At 30.9% G+C, this 25,516-nt stretch overlaps 1 protein-coding gene across 1 annotated transcript in view; it reads right to left on the bottom strand.

Annotated features, from left to right (window-relative positions):
* The window catches only part of LOC127736955 (uncharacterized), a 35,457-nt gene extending 10,293 nt beyond the window's left edge, over positions 1-25,164 (bottom strand). The window contains exons 1-18 of the mRNA XM_052247518.1: positions 24,992-25,164; positions 24,157-24,204; positions 23,349-23,428; positions 22,663-22,715; positions 22,189-22,213; positions 21,346-21,389; positions 18,656-18,714; positions 14,419-14,645; positions 10,554-13,774; positions 8,911-9,134; positions 7,522-7,644; positions 6,450-6,559; positions 6,034-6,124; positions 5,000-5,116; positions 4,150-4,237; positions 2,729-2,842; positions 2,054-2,093; positions 220-360 (exon numbers count right to left, since the gene is read on the bottom strand). Of these exons, the coding sequence (XP_052103478.1) occupies positions 220-360; positions 2,054-2,093; positions 2,729-2,842; positions 4,150-4,237; positions 5,000-5,116; positions 6,034-6,124; positions 6,450-6,559; positions 7,522-7,644; positions 8,911-9,134; positions 10,554-13,774; positions 14,419-14,645; positions 18,656-18,714; positions 21,346-21,389; positions 22,189-22,213; positions 22,663-22,715; positions 23,349-23,428; positions 24,157-24,204; positions 24,992-25,054 (4,868 nt within the window). The 5' untranslated portion in view covers positions 25,055-25,164. The remainder of the gene's footprint in view (positions 1-219; positions 361-2,053; positions 2,094-2,728; positions 2,843-4,149; positions 4,238-4,999; positions 5,117-6,033; positions 6,125-6,449; positions 6,560-7,521; positions 7,645-8,910; positions 9,135-10,553; positions 13,775-14,418; positions 14,646-18,655; positions 18,715-21,345; positions 21,390-22,188; positions 22,214-22,662; positions 22,716-23,348; positions 23,429-24,156; positions 24,205-24,991) is intronic.
* Positions 25,165-25,516: the final 352 nt, after the last annotated feature.

The following is a 25,516-nucleotide window of genomic DNA, read 5'->3' as shown; positions in this document are numbered from 1 at the left end:
ATTTGATATTGGATTGAATTACATGGCAATATCATTTAACCAAAAAGTAATCTATTCTAAAGGAATATTCATTTTTTTTCAGTATATATGTTTAGAACCTGGGCAAAAAAGTTATGGTCTGCGAAAACAGTATCATAAAAAATAGATTTCTACAGAAGTCAAAAACATTTAACAGTTAAAGGTTGACATAAATTTCTAAATTTAGTGTATATTAATTACCTTTCAAGGGTATCAAGTTTTTCCTCCAATTCTTGAATTTCCAGTTGTACCATTACGTTATCATCTGTCTCATCCTCATTGTAAATATTTTGTTCTTCTTTTTGTAGTTTTGTTTTTTCTGTCTTTAGGCTAAGCTTTTCTCTGTACAAGATCAATTTCATTTTGTCATTTTATAACTATCAGATCAAACTTTAAAATCTTGTAACTAAACTTTATATAACATTAATATATTATCCAAACCTTGTGTATCTATATATACATGTAGGTACATATGCAATTATTTCTTGAAATTTACTTTTTATTTTTTTTTTACTTTATTGTATTGCAAATAGTTAAGACCATCAACCCATTAGCTGTTGGATTACCAATCAAACATCTTGCCTTTACCATAATTTTCCCAAAAAAATCTGTACATAAAGATTCATTCAACTTACCAAAAGCACACCAATACCAACATGTTCAAATATTTCAAAATAAATTTCCTCTTGTTAACCGCAAATGCAGATATTTACATGTTGCAAAAACTTCAAAACTTGGGAGTATACTGATCATGTCATTTTAAACTAAATTGGTTTAATAATTATTTGACAATGAATTGTAGAGTTGTTGTTTTTTTTACAAGAATGCCTTTATTTGACTCCCAATTAAATCTCAGAAATACTATTTGCAGAAATAAAATAAAGGATTGACAAACATTGTACAGTTAACTCTCGTTGTCTCGAACTCGGTTGACTCGAAATTTCGGATGAGTCGAAGTTTTCACGTGGTCCTGAACTTTGTTCCATATAAATGTATGTAATTCGACTCCTGATGAGTCTAAATTGGATGAGTCTAAATTTCGGTTGAGTCGAACTAAATTTACGATCGCAAGGTTAACAAAAGAATTCAAAATTCATTATTTATCTCGAACTAATACACATATGTCAAAACATGACCTCCGGCATTTAAATGGATTGAAGAGTTAATCTGACAATACACGTGTAATTAAATTTCCAGTCACTGACCACTGTATTGATTTATGACATGCTATTTCCACGAGTGTTTACCTAAGATTATCTTTTATAGAATTTTTATAAATAATTAGTGATACATTGTTAATGTTCATGAAAAAGTATTTAAAATGTTTACAAAACAATTAATTGTGATTTACACTAATGAGCTTGGGTGTGTATAAAGTAAGGATTATGACTTCCGTTGATGATCACCTAAAAACTACTCAATCGGCGTCTTTAGTCTTGTTGTATTTTCTTTTGAAAAGAAAGAGTGAGATAAAATAAAATGAAGAGAAATCTAAATTTTCTAAAATCTCTTGTATCCGAGAATAAACAATTTTGTCAACTATAAACGACCTGAATAACAAAACTATCGATTAAAAATTACTCTCTCGGATAAAAGCCATAGGAAAAAAATGTAACTGAAACAATTGAATAAGTAAAAATAATGTTATTATAATAATGAAAGACCATGACATACAAATACATCGATCTGATACCAGAATATCGACCCCCTTCCAATATTCACCCGGATTTATTTTAGCTTTACCAAGCTAAGCAAGAGTTGTGTCCCTTGTTCTGTCAAACTTCCGGTTTTCGTTTGAGTCGAACTACGTGTATCTCGAAATATATCTCAGGTCAGGCTGACTTCGAGATAACGAGAGTCGACTTTATATGGTACGTTAATACAACTTTGCTGGGAAAAAAAATGTTTGAAAGAATAATGTTTGATTGAAGTTATGTCATTAAACAGAGAGGTCTCATATTTTGTCTTCAATTTAAATCTCATCATAGGTCACCCCAAGTGCGATGAACAAAGGAGATAATTAAAATTCATATACCTGTCTAGATCCACTTGAGTTTCCTTTATTCCTTCTATCTCTGAAATAAATTAGGAAATATGTTGAAAAGAAATCAACTGTTAAATTGTCCAAAAGATCTGGTAAGTGACTAGAATTATGTTATTGGCCATATTGGGTATTCCCTCTGAATGTCCCAAAATTAATTTAAGTGTGAATACACAAAAATGTCTTAACAAAGAATCAGTTTGGTTTTTACTAGAACAATGGATTGAAAAGACAAGATTCTTTATTTAAGCTTTTGATGAATAAAGGAACAAAGTGTGAAGAAAAGCCACATGAGACGAAAATGGCAAGATAGTAGCTTTCACTTTTATATTGCTGAGGTTGAAATAGATGGTTGATTTTTATTTTCAATGTTCATCAAGATGCCTGAGTTAACAATATTTTGCTAAGTTTATGTGTTTTACATTCGAGCTTTGAAAGATTTATTTTCAAGGTGAAATTATCTTAATGCCTTAAATTAGGAATGATGACTTTGTGTGCAATCAAGAACTCCATCGCTATGGTATTTTCATAAATAATTTGTTTCTTGAAGTCCCACAACCATAATAGGATCACATCTCTGTTTTTTTTTATTACACCAATTTAGCTTTTGAATAAATACTGCAAAAGGATAATCTAAATTGTCAATAACTGAATTCTTCTTACACTTACCTTGCTCTTTTTGTTTAACTTCTTGATCTAATGAATTTAAATATTCTATGTCTTCTGGTTCTGGTATAGGTTTCTGCTCTAATTCTAGGATCAATTTATCTAATTGATTTGAAGCTGAAATTATGATATACAGAGTTTAAAAAGCAAACATGAGTGCATATGCTAAAATGTCTCATCTGGTAGAAAGAATTATGATAATGATGTCAAAGTCAAATGAACTCTGTTAGAAGGACATGTTAACTTAATAATAATTCATTAGACCTAGTATAGTAAGCTAAATAAGTTACAAATAACATATGAGAAAAGGATCCAAACCATGAAAACGGGGTCAAGGTCAGAAGAACCCTGCCAATCAGACATCCTCAACTTACAATCTTGCTATCCCTTGAATGAAGTTGCACTATTGCCTTGAGTATATGAAAACAAACCATATAACAACTTCAAGTTGAAAACAGAACAATGAAAATGAGGTCAAGGTCAGATGAATCATGTCAAATGGACATGTACACCTTACAATTATTCTCTACACCTAATATAGTAGGCCTATTACTTACCAGATCTGATCACACAAAAAAATATTAAGCAATGAATCATGAAAATTAGGTCTGCATCCTTACAATCATTCTAGTTACCATTTATTTCCCAATAGTAAAACTATTGCTCATTTTATTAGAGAGAGGGACCTAATCACAATAACTTGAAGCTAATCATCTATCAATGAAATGATGTCAAGGTCAGGTATGTCTTGTCTGATGAACATGTGATCTTTTCAATGAATCTATATACCAAATATAGTTATCCTTTTACTGATAATTACCGAAAAAAATCAAATGTTAAAAAATGTTCAGTTTTATAATTACCATTAAAGCATGAAAATGAGGTTAAGGAAATCAACATACCTTCAACTGCATTTAAGAGAACACATTAGTTCCCTGAAGTCCAGAAAAAACAAACAAAAGTACTTCTGATTTGAGAAACAGACAAATTATATCCTCCTATTTCAATGTATTACAATTTTTCTAATATTCAAAATAAATATTTAACAAGGGATCCCTAAGTCCATGACTTTCATTTTGATATCTAAATTAAGCAAATATTTCATATACTGTAAACTCAGCAATTAATACAGTATTCCAAAAGTTACAGCTAGCAGTATGATCTATTTTGTTTTTAATATCTTTTTTCTGTCTTTTATGTTCTTCCTTAAAATGGCCCAGAATTAGTGGTTCTATTACTTAAATTCACAAAAGGTTGCAACAAAAGAAATAATACATTAATCGAGATGAAAATGAGAAAAATAAGTCATAGTGGCATGTCAAATTATCTCGTTTAAAACATGTAGAATATTCATTAGTACCAAATATTTTAAACAGATGGTCAGATACAACAAAAAATAACTTTTAACTTATAAATTAAATTACCATTTGACAACTCTGATAGCTCTCGTTGTATAGTATCACTAGCTTGAACCACTTCATTTACTTCTTTGCTCAATTTTTCACGTTTTTCCTGTAAATAATTAAAATAATAATAACCAGAGGCTCCCAGGAGCCTGAATTGCTCAACTGTATTCATTTTTCCTGTGAAAAACAACTTCAAAAAGATCAATAAATGTTCAGAAGTCAGATTAACAGGTAAATCATGACTGACAATTCAATATTGTTTGTAAATATTTTGATGACAATATATTTAATTAGAGCTTGTTTAGCTGTTACTCTCTTTATGCCTCTTTTATGACTGGAAAAGTGTACCTGTGTTAGGGATAACTGTCCAGCCACAAAAGATCACCAGAACCCTTAAATTTTTCTCAATCATATGAAGAAATTCACTTCATTTGTTTTTTTAAACTAATGAAAAATGTAATTTCCATTAGGGTTTCAATGTCAAATTTGACCTCACTGGAATTTCCAGTCGGTATCAAATTAACCTCACTTGCTGGTTTTTTTTAGCACCATGGAGCTGTGACTATAATAAATCTTAAATAGACTTATGGATTATCAAATACTGTTTCATTCCACTAGAAATTATCTATAATATTAACAATTTAAAAAAGTCTACAACAGGCCCAATGGAGACAATATCCTACATTTCTCGATGAAGAATAAATTATTAAAACAATTGAAAACACCCCTTTTCAGCTGATGATATAACTGAGAAACTTCAGGATTGATAACAATTAGAAAACAAGTACCGGTAACATAGCGTTTCTTCAAGAACAAAGGTTTCATATAATTATAATATTAAAGATTTCAAGCTATATTATACAAATACCTTTATTATGTCATAAAACTGTCCATGGCAATGCAATTTCATATCTTTCCACTCTTTATCTACTTGTTTTGAACAATATTTTCTCATAATAAATACTTTTTCTTTCATTTCATATTTCTAAAATAAATAAAAATAAGCTCATACAAGACATGTATTAATAAAATATGTAAAATATTCAGAACATTAAATCTAGTTTTAAGATCTGGTTTTTCAAATGCACAATATTAGTGATTGTCAGGCAAGTTTTAGATTTGGTTTCTTCTATTCATTATCATCCTAAATGTACATGAAATATTTGTAGCAAATCATTCCTGTAAATGATATTCCTTAATAGACTGATTGATTGTTGGTATTTAATGCCACTTTCAGCTCAGTTGCTATATGAATTTTTATATTATGAAGGAAGCTCAGGAAAATGAACAGAACATCTGGCCTTCAGCAGGTAAATAACAATCCTAGTCAATTAACATAGTCAAAAAATGCATTCCCTGAAGTGAATGTAGACTGTTTAGGCAATTTTGATGCTTTACACTCAATGTCAGAAGTTTGAAACCCTAATACCAATATGTAAGACAAAATTCAAAAATCTAAATATTAATGTCCAACAAACTAATGTTTTATGAACATCTGAAGGATGATATTTGGTAGATTTATACTACTTTTTGATTTTCCAATTAAAGGGGCCAAAAAAAGGTTGCCTGGTCATACCTTCTCATCTGAATTTTTTTTTTATCTAAAAGTAATCCTTGTCATTCCCTAACCTTTATAAGTGAAGGTGAATTACTGATGTATATAACAAACTTAAAATTTGCTTTTGTTTCCAGTTTTAATAATAGTATAAATGTTTTGGTGAGCTGTCAGCAAGAATAAAATGTGTGAATTTGTTACTTACCTTAAATTAGTGAATTTTTTAATACATGTATTTCAAAGTATAAATAATAGTTATGAATCTGCTTAATCTTAAGTCAAATATTGAAGTCCCTTATAAATTTGTTTGGTCTAAACAACTTAGATATAACAATGTTATTGTATACCTGTTCTTCTGATCCCTTCACAGCCACATCAAACACTGCTGGCTGCTCCTCCTTAATTGTGTCATGTAGTTCTTTTGTCTGTGGTTTTAACCTAAGAAATATATATTCAACAACAGGTTTAACCTAAGAAATATATATTAAACAACAGGTTTAACCTAAGAAATATATATTAAACAACAGGTTTAACTCGAAATTAAAATTGAAAGCTGCTAAATTAACATCGGCACCCAGAAGAATTTACACATGTCCCTTACGATATTTTATGATTCTTTTTCTACTTCCACCAACCAAAATAATCAATCGAAATCCACAATAGCACTCTTAACCAACAGTCATTTCAGTACATCACCCACTCCATCAGGGGAGGTAACTACAGTACTTAAATTGAATGTCTAATAAATTATCATCTAACTTACAAAGACAATTTCTCCTTGGCTTGTTCTATGACTGTATTGTATATACTGATGTATGGTTCATGGACATATTTTGCCTCAATCTGACCTCTGATGCTGTCTTTATCCACTTTCTACAAATACAAAAGTGTCAATATAAACAGAGATCTGAAACAAAAATTAACAAGGATATCTGTAGATCTTGAACATGCATATTGTTGATTTATTTCTGGTGTATGAGAAGTTTTGGTATTTCATGTATATATATTTGTACCGTATACAGTTTTTTCACTAACTAAACTATGGGATGGGAAAAATCTAATGAATATTTTTTTTAATGAATAGAAGTATGATTTACTTTTTTATAATTTATTATGCAGCATTTCAGTAGTAAGAAACTGACAATTTGAGAATTTACAAGAAAATGCTAAAAAAATCTGTTGAATAAAAAAAAAGAATTCCTTATCATAAGGATGCCAATCACAAAACCATAACAGTGGTCATGTTGTTACACATTGAATTCCTTATCATAAGGATACCAATCACAATACCATAACAGTGGTCATGTTGTTACACATTGAATTCCTTATCATAAGGATACCAATCACAATACCATAACAGTGGTCATGTTGTTACACATTGAATTCCTTATCATAAGGATACCAATCACAATACCATAACAGTGGTCATGTTGTTACACATTGAATTCCTTATCATAAGGATACCAATCACAATACCATAACAGTGGTCATGTTGTTACACATTGAATTCCTCATCATAAGGATACCAATCACTATACCATAACAGTGGTCATGTTGTAACACATTGAATTCCTTATCATAAGGATACCAATCACTATACCATAACAGTGGTCATGTTGTAACACATGCAGAAAGACTTAAAGATATGTATGCAATATAAAGGAATCTATGCGAGAGAAAAATTTCAAGGTGAAACCAATTTCAGAGCAGCATGCAGACCAATTCCAATTGTGGAAGCGATAATTTTTTTTCCATTTTGAAAAGTTAATTTCTCAAAAAGCAGGTAAATTTCTGGAAAATGCAAAGAACTATGAATCAGATAAGTGTGGCCTTACTTTTAATGTTGCAATACTTTGTCTTGCCATCTGAATTCTTTCTTTCAACCATAATGGGACTAGCATATTGATCCTCTTACAAAAATGTTCAACTGTCATGGAACCATCATCACTGTCGTTCATCTACAAAATAATATCAAATTAACAATACAGAACAAACAGGGTGAAACTTTACTCGTAAGTATATCAATCATATGTCCTCTGACAAAACCTAAATTGAACACTTTTTCCCCCCAGAAGAGTTGAAATGACAGTATAGGTTGGCATTAATATTAACTAATTGCAATTAATGAGTAACTTCACAAAAGACCAAACAATAATGTCAATAGATATATTTCTATAGTACCTGCAGGTTTTAATGTAATATATTCTCTAAATAATCCAGCTATTTCTGAATATACCAATGAAATTTATCTACCTGAAGTTACTGTTTTAGTACATAACTACATAAAAAAAGTAACTTGTTTGATATCAAATTTTATGTTCTAGCCAAAATGTGTCAAATAGGTTGACTTTTCCTTGCCTTAACTATGCTATTAACTGCGATTTTACAATTTCAATTTTATGAATGAACTGCCCTGCTTGACCTGAGGTCATTTGGGGAAAGATGTCATAGGACATTGTGACATGAAGATATTTGCTTTGTGATGTCAAATTTTTCAGGGAAAATGCAGTAATCCAAAGAATGTGTATTACTCCATCTTATGGACAGTACATTTCTCAGTTGTACAGATATGTATGTATAAATATATCTTATTTCATTCACAACTTGTCTAAACTCCAGGTGAATTAAAGTTTGACACACTGTACACAATATGTCTGTTGTTGAACATTCTATTATCACCTACAGTTCTGTCATGGGCCTTGGTGGCAGAGTGGTCTAAGTACTTCATCTACTGTTTCACTAAGCTATCAACACTACAATTGTGAGTTCAAACCCTGCATGTGGTAGGTGCATTCATTTCCACAATCTAATTGACGTGGAATATCAGTTTTTCATGGTTCTCTCCAGTTTCCTCCACCAATAAAAACTGACCGCCACTATATAGCAAATAGTTTTTGAAAGTGGCATTAATCACCAACAATCAATCAATCATCTTTTCTGTTGGTTTTTTGTGCTTTTGGTTGCTGTCTTATAGGCATAAATTATACATGTCTGTTAAATCATATTGTTATAGAAAAAAGCCTTCTTAATGAGTAAAATAACAGTCCTATTTAGAAGTTCTTCCATTAAGACATTATGGCTGGTTATCATCCTCCTTCAATAATCAAGTTCCAATAAGATATTACTGTGTACAGGTAACTTAAAATATTTCTAAAAATAATAAATAAACAGTGTGTGGAAGTTTAAACTGTAGCAGAGGAAAGGTATAGGACTAAAATATTGACCATAGATTGTTTGAGATAATCCTCCATATTTATCTCCATGACTGATCTAGAACCACTACTACATGTGAGGTTAGAGTGGCTACTATCAGACTCCATGATAGCAGCACTGCTGGGGGTAAGGTTCAGCTGGTAGTTAGTTGTATTTTCTGGTGGGACACTGGATATTGTAGTACTGGTCAACAGTTCTGCTGGCATGTATATATCTGTTATTCCACTTGGTAACTCTGAAAATAGCATAGCACATTTTGATTGAATAAAACTACGCTGTACATAAAAGATTGAAAGTTCCCATACAGTCAGGGGTACTACTTGTACAAGTAATCTTTATTTACTTGAAGAAGTAAATAAAATATACTTATACAAGTTAATTATATTGTTTGAATAATCTCCCCTTAATTTTTTTTTTACAATCCCACAAAAATTCTCAAGTTTTGAGATGTAAAATCATGCCTTTAACAATTTTTCTCAGGTTAGCTCATAATTTTTGATAAGAGTTCAATGTTTTATCTCATTAATTCAACAAAGAAACTGATTGAGCAAAGATCTTAAGTATTTGCCCAAGGCCTTCAAAAATTGCTCCTTGGGGGCTGGTAAATGAGCAGTGTTCTAAAGATAACAGACAAATGAGATTTTCATTGTCCATGAAATTACACTTAAATGAATAGTAAAGACATCTGCAAAGGACAGACAATTCAAAATTCTGTTAGAGCAAAGAAGTTCTAAGAATTCAAGAAAAGAAGATAGGATGACTTTTTTACTTGTATAAGTAAAAAAATCTGAATGTCTAAGGGACATAACTAGGCCAAAAAATAATTTACTTATACAAGTAAATAAAATACACTTCTATAAGTATCCTACAAATTTACTTATATAAGTATATTATAATTACTTCTTCAAGTAAATAAAAATTACTTGTACAAGTAGTACCCCTGACTGCCATAATGAAGAAGAGATATATAAGAGCAATGTTATAAGAAGTGAAACACTAAGGTGCAAAATAAATTATTAACTCTAAAAAGGTGTTTTAAATTGCTGTTTGCAAAATAAAGATACCTGAATGCAGTCTTTACTTCAGGTACTTAAATTTGGGGCATTTGATAAAATTCTGCAAACTCACAAACCTGCATGATTTTAAAACTTATGATTGTGAAAGTCAATTTATTGAGGAACCTGTTTCTATCTGTACATGAAGTGAGGGTACACAAATTGCACCTATTTTGACAGTTTTTTCACCTATGTTTATTTAAGAAACAGACAAAAGTTCCATTCTGTGTTTATTTTAAAGATATATCCTTATTTACTATAAAGTTCCATCATAGAAAAATGGGGTTGAACCTTGTTATGCATTTTGTATGAAATGAATGTCTGTGAAATATTCTAATTTTTCTCAATTTTAAAAGTAGACTTTTTGTAGAAGTTCCTCGCAACATTTCCGTAATTTTACTTTTTTAACTGGAGACTTTATCTGTTGATATATAATGTGACTGTTTTGTATATATTTAAGTATATTTAGCTATGTTGAAAAACATGCATAATAACAAATTATAAAAAAAGAATTAATGCAATTTGGGTACTGTGACGTTAAACAAGCATTTAGTGTGTCAGAAAAAATTAAATAAAATATAAATTAAGTTAATAAGTACCCAATGGATCATCAGATCTCCCGTCACTTTTTGATCTTTCCCTAATTGTGATGTTGGTGCTGGATTCTAAGATTGGCAGTGAAGAATTTTTCATCAATTCTGTACTATCAAAATCTGGATCATTATTAGAAAACAACTCCTTTGAACAATGCATTGGTTGATGCTGACCTGTTTCAGGAGCTGGTTTATGTTCTGTTTGTATAACACGTTCTGATATCTTAACAGTACTTCCTCTGACAGGGGGTCTCACCTCAGAAGAATAGTCTCTGGATGTCCCAAACATTTTCCCATTAGGAGTTCGTGTATGTAAACTTTTACACGCATTTTTATCTATTCTTTCTACCATTTCTGATAAATTTTGATTGCCTACATTAAAGTCATTGTTAACATTCTCTGCATTTTTTTTTACGCTCTCTAATTGTGCTTTATACTTAAAGAAGAAACCATCAGTTATATCAGGACTGGCACTTTCTCTTCTATTTTCAGGGTTTTCTGAATTTTTATCTTTATCACTATTCATATCCTTTCTAATTTTTTCAATCAAACTTGAAATTCCTCCTTTTATCTTATTTTTTCCAACATTTTCTTTGTTTTCAATCTGACTGGTCATTTCTACTTCAGTCTCTAACATATTCAAACCAGGTGAATGATTTTGACTCATTTCTTCTATGTCTTGTCGATATTTATTTTTAACAATGTCATTTTCTGTTAACTGGCCACTGTAATCGCATGAACTGTGCATATGACGAGTGTCAGATTCTAACCTCCCTGCTCTTGTTTTTGTATGTTCCATAGCTTCCCCATCTTTGAACTGCTCTGTCTTGTTTTTGGTTGTATAAGAATCTGCTTCCAACAAGCTTTTCATTGCATCTGGCTGATCAGTTTCTTCATCTTCTTTATCTGGAGAACCATTAAGACCAAACTCATAATTGCCAGTTAATGCTGTTGTTTGTTCCACTTCGTTATCTTCAGTAGGATTCCCAGTTTTATTTGTATTAGGGTCAAATTGTAAAATCTCTGTCAACTTTTCAGTTTGTTCTAATTCATTATCATCTTTGGAGACTGGTGTTTTGTTCTTTTGCATATTGCAAACAATCTCTAATTTTCCTGTCAATGCTTGAGTTTGTTCCATTTCATCATTATCCTTGAACAGCAATGTTTTATCCTTTGAAAGAAGAGAACCAATCTCTAATTTTCCTGTCAATGCTTGAGTTTGTTCCATTTCATTATTATCCTTGAACAGCAATGTTTTATCCTTCAAAAAATGAGAACCAATCACTAATGTTCCTGTCAATGCTTGAGTTTGTTCCATTTCATTATTATCTTTGAACAGCAATGTTTTATCCTTTGAAAGATGAGAACCAATCTCTAATTTTCCTGTCAATGCTTGAGTTTGCTCCATTTCATTATCATCAGGAAAAATCACTGTTTTATTTTTCTGAGTATCAGAGTAAACCTTCATTTTTTCCTTTTCTTCCATTTCATTTCCATCACTGAAATGCATTGATTTACAACTCTGGCTCCCCCCTTTGGAGTCTAGTTTGATTTTGGTATTTATTGGTCTTGTTTGCTCCATCTGATTTCCTTCATTAAATACTATAGTATTGTTCACATCGATGGGCAATTTATGATTTTTATTTACCGCTGTTCCATCAGTTTGAACCAATATGCTATTTCCGGTTGTAAGCGATGTTTTTTTAACACAAGACAGATATTCAACTTTAGATGTGAGGGCACAAGTTTCTTCCATTCCATTGTCTTCTGTAAAGATTGTAGTTTTATTTTCTTTAACATATGAAAGCCCTCCTAACTTTGATGTGACTGTGCATGTTTCTTCCATATAGTTTGTTTCACTGAATAGTTTCGTTCTATTCTCTCTTTCTTGCTCTTTATCTGAATTGGTGATAATATCAATTTTGCCAGTGACTGTTCGAGTCTCTTCCATATCATTACTTTCTTGGTACAATAATGTTTTGTTGTCAACGTTTGATATATCTATATTTTTTGCCTGTTTAGGCAATTCAATTTTTTGTGTAAGTACATTTGTTTCTTCCATACTATTATCAGATATCTTTGTGTCTTCTTGTTTACCCAGAATAGGAAGTTCTATTTTGTTTGTAAATACAGTTGTCTGTTCCATATCATTGCCATCTGCGAATAAACACGTTTTGTTCTTTTTATCAAGACCAAATGACTTTCGACATCCAGCAGGATTGACACCACTTAGTACATTAGTTTCTTCCATATCATTATTCTTATACAATACAGTTTTATTTTTCTCAAGAAGAGTACTTGACTGTAGGAGATCAATTTTACTAGTTAGGAGACCAGTTTCTTCCATGTCATCAGACAAGTTAGTTTTGGCCATGTCAAAGGTCCTGATACCTTCCACATAATTCAGTTTTCCTGTTAACATTTCAGTCTGTTCCATGTCAAGTCCCTTGTCAAATATCTGGGTCTTTTCTGTCGCATTCTCTCCCACAGTGTTTTCATTCCCCTTCATTTTATTAGCAGACGCTCTGATTTGTACTGTCGTTGGGATTTTTAATTCCATTCCATTATTCAAGAGAAATGTATTTTGTGATTTCTGATTAGGCAGTGCACCAAAATTGATTTGGCTTCCAATAACCTCAGTGTCCTCCATATTGTTATCCTCCCCAAAAAACACTGTATGGTTGTCCATCTCAGTACCCCGCCCAAAAAACATATTATTGCTGCTTCTTTCTGATATCTTCTTTGATTTCAAGAAACTAGGTACTTTAACAGATTCTAGAATCAATGATTCTTTCTCACTATTTTGAATACATTTTGTGAGAACTTCGGTCTCTTCCATATCATTTCCATCAAACACAATTGTCCTTTCTTCGTATTTATCAGCTTGTGACTCGGATGCTTTGAAGGTCAACTGTTTTAAGAAAGATAATCCATCCACTTTTGAAACTGGTCTCTCCCCACCATCAAGTGGATTATATGATTCTGTTGTTATAGGTTTAAATGCGGATCTGTCGCTGATACTGGTGAGAGGTTTACGTGATGTTACATTTGTGGTGAATGTTACAGAGGCTCCTGCTGTTGTTGTCACACTTGTACCTAACACTGAGTACTTGTTTATTGAGGTATTTATCAATGTATGGAAATCGGATTCTTGTTCCACTTTATACATGTTGTTGCTGTCAGAATTGGAAAACTTCTTGTCTGGTAAAAATAGCTTCTCTGAAATACTATTAAAGAAAAACAACTTAATTTAGTGCAATGTACATGTCTGATTGGACATAATAAAGAAAACTGTTCATCACTTATTTTTAGGATAACTTTCACCGATTAATTATAGAAAATGTTTCTGATGACATGGAACAGAACATACAGATAATGTTTTACACATATAAATACGCTTTACTTACATGTATATATTATTTGATTGATCACAGTTTAAACACACATCTGTACAAATGTACCATTCTAATGGTGCAGCAGATAATTTCATTTTATAATCATTTTTCAATTATTTTCATAATCTCTGTCAATGCTTTTAGGTCTCAACTGAATATCTATTGACTGATTTATGAGGAAATATAAAATAAATGTTTGAAATTACAATTATGATTAAGATTATGTATGTCAGGCATTTACTAATCCTCCATATTGTTTTTGTCTGGGATTATTGGGTTTCCTGCAACTGTGTTGTTCTTTTTACATTTACAATCTGTCAAACTTAGCCTTTGTATCTTACTGTTCACGTTTTAGCTTTCATGTACTGGTTATTGTATTGTCTTTCTACCAGAAATTCTGTTTTAACACTTTTGTCTGCTCAATTTTAACATTTAAAGTTTTAAAGCTACTAATTATTTTACACAAGTATATTTACTTTTCCAAAACTGGTTTTCCTATGCTTGGAAGAAATGATTTTCCATCAAATTTATCAATGCAAAAAGATGCACCATAGTTGTCACCAAAGTCATCCACAATAGGTTTTTCTACATTTGACTTCTCAAAACAGTCTGTCATGTCCATATCATCAGTTTGCAATATTGTATGGTTTGGACCACTCTGTATGTATGGAACATTCTCATCTGGTAATGGCAGTTCTGATTCCTGTAAATGTAGATAGAATTGAATAAAGGTCACTTAGTAAATGACAACTGAACCCAGCGATAAAAAGTTTAAAAAAAAAGTTAAATGAAACACATAAAATATGTCGGAGGAAGGGGGATGGAATATTTTTTGACTGTTCTTGAAATAAAATTTGATCATTTCAAATAATTGACAGACCTTGTTCCACTTGAAGATCTGTTGTGGCCAAGCTATAAGAGATTGGTTACACATAGGGGCAAGCTCAGCATGTGGCAAGATACAAAAAAAATGGAAGAAACTTGTGGAAGTCATATGTTTCATTCATAATAGAGAGGATGATGATCTAAATGTAACAGCCATTGAATGGCACTTGTTAAGAAAATAGTATGGCAGATAAAGGCTTATAATGAATAAATGGATAAGGACATAAATTCATTGAAAGTATATATATGAGAATATATCCTTTGGGAAAGACTTATGCAGAATATATTTGCCAGCATGTGTATTTGTCTGTTACTGTCAAGACTATGAACCAATTTTGTCTATTTACTGTTATTCTTTATGCAAAAGTGGCAATGATTAATTAGTAATATATCAACATGCAATCAGCAGGCAAGACTCTTGACATGGGGTGGAGCCCACAAAGCCCTTGCTGAAAGAGGACACTCAGACCATAGCTTCCTAAAAGGATGTGGGTTTGCCAATTTCTCATTATTATGAAAAATATTTTGTTTGGGTAATTTATAAACTTTTTACCTAGCACAGGTACATTTTTCTAGTTAAAAAGTGACACAGGGAAAAATTACTGTAAAAACGAACCCGAATCACATACACTCTCACCAAAATAGTTACTATCAAGGTTAATTGGTTCTCTCACAGTTGAACTATAAAGACCAGAAATCGGTCAACCTTATTGAAGTTCTTTCTAATGTTCATCTGATTTGCATAAAAAAAAAAAGAGCAATAAATTATTGTTAATAAAAAAAAAAATTTTAAATGAATAAATCAAAAAAGTTTTTGAGAAGTAACTTGGACATAACCAAATTGTTTACACAAGTTCATGCATACATGTGCCCAGGTGTTAAATTTAATTAGGAATAGGAAATCTTTCACTATCAAAAATTAGTTCTCTGACAGTTGAACTATAAAGACCAGAAATCCGTCAATCTTTTTGAAGTTGTTTCTTATGTTCATCTGATTTGCATCATAAAAACTTGAGCAATAAATTATTGTTTATAGATTTTATTTTTAATAAAATGAGAAATCAAAAAGGTTTTTGAGAAGTAAAATAAATAGAACCATATTGTTTACATAAGTTCATGCATACATGTGCCCAGTTGTTATATTTAGTTATGAATAGGAAATCTTTCACTATCAAAAAAAGTTTATACCATTTATATCATGTCCATCTGAAGTATTTGCTTGAAGAAATAATGTAGGAAGAACTAATTATACTAAATGATGCATATCAAAAAGTCAAAAGATTTCACATATGGCAAAACAAAATTCATGCTTGTTTCTTGCATCCCGACTGTCCCTGTCTCAGACCCTAATTTCTTTTCGTGCATTTACAGAAAATTGCAGAAAAGTTGTTTGAATCCATCAGAAAATAAAGAAAAAAGCACATCTCAAACATTGACATGTTTATTTTCAACAGTTCTACTACAAGAATAAAGTTTATTTTTGTCTTCATTCTGTTTATACCAGTAAGCTATATGAAATACATTATTAAAAGGTAAAATAAATAGAGAATATCATATGGCTTTTTCAATATCACACCAGTATCAACCTGAGACTCCAATATGACCCCAAGAGCGCTGCTCGAGGGATTATATTGGTTGAGGGTTGATAAGGTGTGTGATATTGAATACACTTTATAATAAACATGTTGGTTTTCCTGTTTAAATTGTTTTACACTAGTAATTTCGTGGCCCTTTATAGCTTACTGTTCGGTGTGAGTCAAGGCTCCGTGTTGAAGGCCGTACTTTTACCTATAATTGTTAACTTTTTTATACATTGTGACTTGGATGGAGAGTTGTCTCATTGGCACTCATACCACATCTTCTTATTTATATGTATCCCAAGTACAACTAATCTCTCCTTAGATATTTTTCATGAGACGTGACATAATACCGTGACTGATATTGATTACGTGACGTCATACAGATTAGGGGTTTGATAAAGACTTTGCAACTGTGACTGATATCGATATCATCACGAATGGCTGATACAGTACGATTGTCATCAATTGTATTATACATACAATTTACCTGTATTTACTACTAAGTATATAATAAATATTTTAATCATTCAACCTAAATTGACATGTGCAAGTGTCTTTGCAATATTGAACCATATTTGGAGAAATGGGCTAAATGTCAATCACTGAATCACACAATTACCAAAATAAGATGTTTTAGATTTCTTCTCTCTTAAAATGTTAAGTAATGAACATTTGGTATTGGTTTCGAATATCCCTATTTCTGAAATTTACCTGTATCTCAGAACGACACGAGTGGCCCAGCTTGCAAATTTTCAAAGTCCAAAGCCTGTAATTTTGGCAAAAATCAGCAGTGCGGAACCAAACATAAACTCACTCTGTAACTCATCATAGTACACTCACATACTAAAAATCAGCTCAATATGTGTAGGTGTTTAGAAAAAAATCAATATAGCTGTTATTTTCATGAAATTTTCAAAAGTCCAAAGCCCATAATTTTGGCAAAAATCAGCAGAGCAGAACCAAACGTAAACTTGATCTGTAACTCCTTATAGTAGATTCTATGACCACTATGTGGCAGGGCCATAAAATACTTTCCCTACCTACCTACCCTCTTTTTTCTACTTGGAGGCAGGAATCAACCATATTTTTTTTTTGGCCTAATTTACTTTATCACTGACATTTCAACATCTCACATTTGGTATTAGCAAATGTGTACTTATTAAAAAAAAAGTTAACTTCATATTAGTGTTATGGCAGTAATAAAAAGTAAAGTGCAAAAGAAATGGGCCAGATATTTCAAACCTCAATTGAGGCAGTGTAACATTACAGAAATCCTATCAATGTACAAGTTCACAGAGTGATGATTGTTTTCATGACAAAGCCATTGCCCTTCATTCCCCAGTTATCATATTGATTGCCTTTAGTTAAAGGGGCATTAGCTACGAGATATATAAAAAAATAAAATATGATTTTTTTTTTTGTTCAATCTTTAATGAAAGTGAAATAGTGAAATAATAATTCTCTTTTAGCAGCCAGTTTGGTTCAGTTTTGTCAAAATAAGCAAAGAAAAATCGCTAATGAATTATTCACTTGCAAGTGAATAATTCGACCTCATTGAATCTGTATTCATGTGACCTTTAATTTAACCCCTTAGCTAGAGTTGGGTTACGCATGAATTAGGCATGTTCAGTTATTAATAGGAAAAGAATGTCAACATTGAAAGTGAAACAAGTGTAAACCATTTGATTGACTGATTCGATCCACAAAAACTCATTCTTATACAGGTAAACATGATGATTAGCATATATTTGTAACCTATAATATGAAATCAAACAGACCTAGAAAAATCCAATTGCACCAGTTTGCTATCTATTTATATCTATATTTATGTTTACATTGGATTATATGACCGTCTGCAGTCTTCGGAGGTCATTTTAATGGTTAACTAGATGGCGTCTAGACTAAAATACAAACAAAATGCTGATACATATTATCCAGCAAATGCATTGTAAATTGTTTATTTTAGACTTTTTAAAACTGGGATATATACGTTTTAGTATGTTATAAATCAAATATGAGAATTTGAGTCAAATCAGACTTGAACATGAATTTGATAGCTAATGCCCCTTTAATAGTCTAAGAGATTAAAATTTGATTGAAAAAAAAACAATTCAGGCTGGGTAAAAAATAAATGAAGCCATGCTGCAGACTCCCTTCGGTTTTTTAAACTACATCTTCTTTCAATCTGAGAGCCATCTCTGATACATTTCAAATCTTTTTCTTCTAAATGGATTTGATGTAAACTTACAATTTGTTCTTCTGAGGGAGAGTTGGTCTGTATTGGTCCTGTCAACAACTTATCTAAACCTAAAATACAAAACATTTTACTATCAAATAAAACAATGAATGAATGTTTCATGAACATAATTTCTTTGAAGATTTCTTTACCAGAAATGCGTTTTAGACATTTATGTAGTAGAGAATTGATAAGAAGTAGTGAATTCGTAAACGATAATCAACGAGCGACTTTAGTCGCAAGTTGATTATCGTTTCCAAATCCACTACTTCTTATCAATTCTCTAGCCTAACCCATTTCTTTTAAAACGACTGTCTGTTTTACGTTTTGACAATGAATCAACGATATTTCATAAAAATAGTTATGTATTTTGTCTTTTTTATTCTATAATAGCTGGAAATGATTATATCCACACGGTTCGCATCTATAATTAGACATTTGACAAGTTAACATAAGTTTAAGATAACTTAAATGGGGTGTTAGCTCCCCTTTTTAACACCAGATTTTAGTTTTGTATATACATATTTCATTTAATGTTTAATCATTACAAATTATTTATATTGAATAGATTTTGGTATATTTAATTTATTCAAAAAGACATATATTAATATACAGAATTTATTTATCTTGTTTTGAAAAGTTAAAAAATGTTAATTACCAAAATTTAGAACCTTCAAAATTTATATATATAATATTTAGCAACATGTTTTGGTTAATTGAAGACTAAACACCGTTAAGCCGTTCTTAGTCCAAAAAATATTGATAAGGTAGATGCCATAAATCTGCCATTTCATAATGCTCAAATTCATGTTGCTTTCCTAATAAAATTACGATTGTGCTTACGATTTAAATTGAACAATTATATTCAAATCTGTTTAAACTGTTTCCGTTTCATTAAGTTACGATTATTTTAACGTTATAATTTCATTTGGCATATATCGTTCACCGGTAAATAAACTAGTTTTATCTGAGGTACGCATTCTGAATCCCCATCAGAATTGCTCTTGCTACGGATGTACAATGAATAATTATCTTGATTTCATAAATTTACCATCAAGCTGTTCATAGCTGTGATCGTCTAGTCGTTGGTAACGAATGTCATAACGGTGATATTAACAGTGCAAAGTTCGAACCTTGTATCCGGAATGAAATTTTTTCATTGTAATTTTTTTTCTCGATAAAAATAGTTTTAATCTTAGAGGTATTATATACTTCATTTTCATGTAAAGGCGATGATTTTGTTTCTGGTTTTACAGTCAAAGAAGTAGTTTTACGGTCGTAGCTTATATATCACACTTTACTCAAATTAGAGTCCGTTCAATGTTGACGTGATATAAATCAATTTGAAAAGAACATGAACAAATCCAGACATAGTATATATATTTTGTTAGATAAGAAAAGCGAATTATCTCTGAGATAGAAATACAGTTTATTGACATGTATTGACAGTTGTGCGCTTTAAGAGTGTATTTAAATAATGATTTATGTGAGCAATCGTGGTATAGTGGTATCATGCATAGACTGAAGACTCTACTGATTATGAAGAAAATACGCGCGAGTTCGAACCCTTCATATGCCACTCGTTTTTGAGAGGATAAAAAATCGTAAGTTAAAAGTTATGAAATAAGTTATCTTAAGTTAACGAAGTAGTCAGTGGATTCTTGAAAAATAATCCACTGTAAGAACAATAGAATGACGTCAGAGAAATGGGTTACTGTCATATAAATTGGAATTAAAATAATGATAAGTTTGATTGAAATTATGTTTTTATTTGCTAATTCTTTTACTAAGACTGAGTGCACAATATACATGGGTTATATCATAAATCATTGGTGGAAAGATTCAAATAGTTGTGTGTAGAATTTCAAGTTCTTTTTGTTTTCCATTGAGATATGGTAGTGAAAAAAAAATGATATAGCACTAACAGTTACATATAGTTCTTCATTCTTCAGAAAGATAAATCATTTTCATACCCAATACTTGAATCCCAAATCTCAATGCAAAATCAGCTGTAGGTCTTTTGCATACAGTGTAAAATTCTGCAGTTTTAATGATCAAATCCATATACATTTGTATCCTATAGATAATTATAATTTTACTACAATAAAAAATATATGTATAATGAAGGAAAAAGTGTCATCTTTGATTCAAATCATCGTGAAAGGGGAATAATATGGCTTATTTGTAGATCTTTTCTTGTTGATCATTTGTGCTATTTAAAGTTTCCATTTATCTATTACAGTTTTCAAGATAAAATGGGGAAAATTGTTATTAATCATGTTAATGGGCAACAACTTCAATAAGGAGTTGACTAGCAATTTTGGTTTATGTTGAATTATTTGTAGATCTTGTCTTGCTGATCATTTTTGCTTCTTAAATGTTTCTATCTATCTAATCTAGTTTTTTAAGATATTACATATTGCATTTTAATCCAATGTTCTATTTTTAGCCATGTCCGCCATCTTGGTTGACAGGTGGGGTCATCAGACACATTTTTTAAACTTAATACCCTAATAATGATTGTGGCCAACTTTGTTTAAATTTGGCCCAGTAGTTTCAGAGGAGAATATTTTTGTAAAAGTTAAAGGACGATGACGGATGCCAAGTGATAAGAAAAGCTCACTTGGCCTTTTCGGCCAGGTGAGCTACAAAGCAGGATGTTTCCTACTGAGAGGTTGGACAATATCTTTCATAAACTTTACCTTGAATTTCACCTCTGCTGGTATGCTGTGGAACATCAGGCAGTCTGAAAATATCCAGTGAATAGAAAACAAATTATAGACTGTGGCAGTCCAGGAGACAAATGAACTAAGAATGACATGTTGAAAATGTGTTAACTAGATTTTAAGTGTCTAAATATTTGAAACTACTAGTAAAGATGTAGAGTAGCCAATATTAGATTTAAGACGGCAAAATTTCTATGTTTAAAAATACAGAACTTTGAGCTTGTTTTACTTGGCATTCTGTTTTTTTTTATTTGAGTGTCCTATATAATATTGGCCATCAAGTTACTGGCAGTGTTCCTGGCAGCTATACCATTTGTAGATCAATCTTTTTATTCAGCAAGATGCAACATGTGTCTTTTTTCATTTTACTTTGACATCTGGCCTTTTTTCAACACAATTATTGACTACTTTTTCATTTTTTGTCGTGCAACCACTATAAGTTTGAACAGTCAATCACATCACACAGCAAATGTGGTGCATACTGTTAATGTCCATTAAAATTACTGTATGTTACATCGAACTATTTATCTTATGGCTCTGAAACAATATGTATTGTCTGTTGAGAATTTGACATTGGCGATAGTTAACTAGTTATCGCCTGTCTGCAATAGGGGTGTTTCAAAGCTTGACATCTAGTATGGATGCTTGTTTATTATGGACAGTATTTTGACACCTAGATGTCCTTTGGTCTGCATGTGTTGTAGAATTGCTGTCTCATTAATGTTTAACTTACACTTCTAAGTATCGAATAATATTTTCCATTAAGATTTTTAAAAGATAAAAAAAAAATAAAAACAGCATCATTGATGTAATGCTTACCTCTCAAGTTCTGGACTAGAATCATCTGAAATAAATAAAAAAATTTGAATTTTTTTTTTTCTTAATCTTGTTTGATTCCTTATTAGATGATATCTGTTTACAACATCAGGAATTATTCCTCTTACAAACATATCCTTCAAGTTTTCTACTTGAGAAACTTTATTTTATTCCAACATTTAATAAACTTTAGAATAGTTTTATGCATAAATTACAACATAAGTATATTGTCCTGTTACATTTTTATACCATTTCATTCCTCAAATAACTTATTGAGATCTGGTTTTATACACATTGTCCTCACATTGAGAAAAAAATATAATAATAATAAGAAAAGGACTGCAGTCACTCTTAATACTAAAATCAAAAAATTAACATAAATATTATAACTTATATAAACAATGTGAGCCAACAGTAGATATACAATCTAGATGTGCATGTGTATTTTATGATGGATAACAATTATTTAAATATTACCTTCCGATTCAGGGTCAGGCATCCATCTATGGGGAGAGTCTCTTGGAAATTCTCTGAAAAAAAATGATATAAATGCTTGGATATTGGCCTTGAAACAACATGTATATTTACAAGCATTTTTGTTCATCCCTTTGCACACCAGCAATTTTTTTGTTAAGTCATACCTTAAAAGTCACATTTTTATATACCTGTTCCAAGTTGTCGTTGGATTCAAAATTGTTTTTTTGGTAAATTGTATTGTATAAATCAGGCTGTTGGTTTTCTCATTTGAATTGTTTTACATTTTATGATGTCTGGGCCTTTTATAGCTTGCTATGCTGTATGGGTTTTTTCTCAGTGTTGAAGGCTGGGACCTATAATTGCTTTTATCTTTTTCATTTGAACTCTGGTTGATAGTAGTCTCAAATATAATTGTGTTTATCTTTGTCATTTGAACTCTGGTGGATAGTAGTCTCAAATATAATTGCTTTTATCTTTGTCATTTGAACTCTGGTGGATAGTTGTCTCAAATATAATTGAGTTTATCTTTGTCATTTGAACTCTGGTGGATAGTAGTCTCAAATATAATTGCTTTTATCTTTGTCATTTGAATTCTGGTGGATAGTAGTCTCAAATATAATTGCGTTTATCTTTGCCATTTGAACTGATGATATGATGATGTTGTAACTTGGAGAAAATTGACTTACTTAACTTGGTAAGTTTCAGCAAAGCTTACTCTTCTTGATGATGATATTCTTGCTTTTTTTCTTGGTATTACCTCTGTCACCTGTGTAGCAAATGCATGCATTAATCCTTGTATTATGAATATTAATGTGATTATAAATTTAAATTTTTATTAGTCTCGTTGAGGAAAATGTAGTAAATATTCCCTAAAATAATTTTGTAAAGAGTTTGTAATATTTATTCATTTTTGTATTTCTTTCTCCATTTTTTGGAAGTACTCACAAAACTTTCCTCATTTATATAGAAGATTCATGAAGAAATGTGCCTTCATGTCTCCTCCACTTAACAAAATATTTTGTGATGCTCAATTTTAAGCTTTCCATTTTCTTAAATGAAATGTTGCTCGTCTTTTAGTCTCCTAGTTTATGTCATGTTGCTGTCTGGCTTTATTTTGACAAGGACCCTTTATTACTTAAGTATCTTATTATTTATTTAATCACTTTTCTCCTCGTGAAGAAAAACAATTTCTTCCTAAAATCATGAATGATAATGACCCCTGTTTTGGTCTATTCTGGGTTTCTCTGCTTCAATCTCATCAAAGGGCCATAGCCCTGTAATAAGAAGAAGCAGCGAAAGATTGTTGATAATCTGTGTATCACTTTTTTCATAAGCAACATCAATGATGTACACTTATGACGTCATGAATTTTCTTTTTAACTGTTAAAAACCATATCACTCGATTGAGATGGAAAATTATCCTACAAAAGGTCAGAGGAATTTTTTTCAGAAAATAGCGAGTAAAGTGAGTTGTGTTGTTATAACATTACTTACAGCTTGATTGGTATCTATATCTAAGAGAGGAGTCTTGGTCTTCAAGATCTGAAATGAAAAAATGATCAAAATTGTATTTAAAGGATAAGTTCTATTTCTAAGTGCAATACATCTCTTATAAACAGATTTTTCTATTGCTAAAATGTAATATGTAATCTTTCTACAAAAAGCATACAAGTTCTTTTTTACATAAATGATTTTTTTAAATAAAATCATAATTGTATATTTTTTCTCCTAACTAAAACCTACACTGATTTTCCAGATAGAACATGTATAAGGTTTGTTATTTCAGCCTAAAAGCTTTGCAGATCTTGACAAAGTTTGCTTTTTGATCAGGCAAAAAGCTTTTCCTTATCTGTGATCAAATTTGTTAATGTGAAAGGATTTCTGATAACAGATAGTATAGTGTTATCCATTAAAAGGACTCCCAACACTTCTATATTATCTGTTTTTATGTACAATCAAATTCTGTTCAAAAACTTAAGTTTTCCAAACAATTCAGGATTCATTATGTATAATTTGACAAAACAATACTTTATACAATTTGTCTAGGTCCACTAATAATAGACTACATTGGTTACTCAAAGTTTGCTGTAATAAAGTAAATAGTAAGTATGTTCACACATTACATTCATGAACATGTAAAATGCAAAGCAAATCAGGTTCATGTAGAGTATAATTCAAATTGTGTTTTTAATATCAGCTATTTTGAGCTCAAAAATCTAAAATCCAAAATGCTAAAACCATTTAAAATGTATTCGACATTCAAAAGAACTACAAATATACGTTAAGCTTATTTCTATACACAATTTATGCAACATGTTAGGTGACTTACAGATGATGATCTTCGTCCAGATCTCCTTCTTCTAAATCTCTGATCTAATGTATCCTCTTCCATTTTTACTATTTAATACATAGTGCAGTATTATTTATAAATTCATCTGAAAAAAAAGTTTCTTAAATTACATGAGGGCTATTCCAAGAAAAAAATGGTAAATAGGGGGGTGGAATTAGGGTTTCTGGTGGTGGTCACCCTTATTGCATTTTGCAGAAAAAAATTAAATTGTTGCAAATAAAAACCATTATCATGATTATTGGCGAAATATATTGCAAAGAATTATAACAGTTTGACATCGTCCATCTTGTTAATTTTTTTCAGGATTCTCCAACTTTTCCCCTTATCAGTCATCACTCTATCAATTTAGCACTCCTATTTTATAATAGCTGGATGTTTTATCTCCATTTCTTAACGATGTGCTGAAAAAGAAAACTTTTTTTTTTAATGAAAACAACTGCAAAAGATTCAGGATCTGCTTACCCTTCCAAAACACCTGAGTCTGAGATCGCCCCCAGTTTTGGT

The sequence above is a fragment of the Mytilus californianus genome, unplaced genomic scaffold, assembly GCF_021869535.1.
Source record: "Mytilus californianus isolate M0D057914Y unplaced genomic scaffold, xbMytCali1.0.p SCAF_4, whole genome shotgun sequence".
Classification (NCBI taxonomy): domain Eukaryota; kingdom Metazoa; phylum Mollusca; class Bivalvia; order Mytilida; family Mytilidae; genus Mytilus; species Mytilus californianus.
This window is presented reverse-complemented; position numbering and strand designations above follow the sequence as displayed.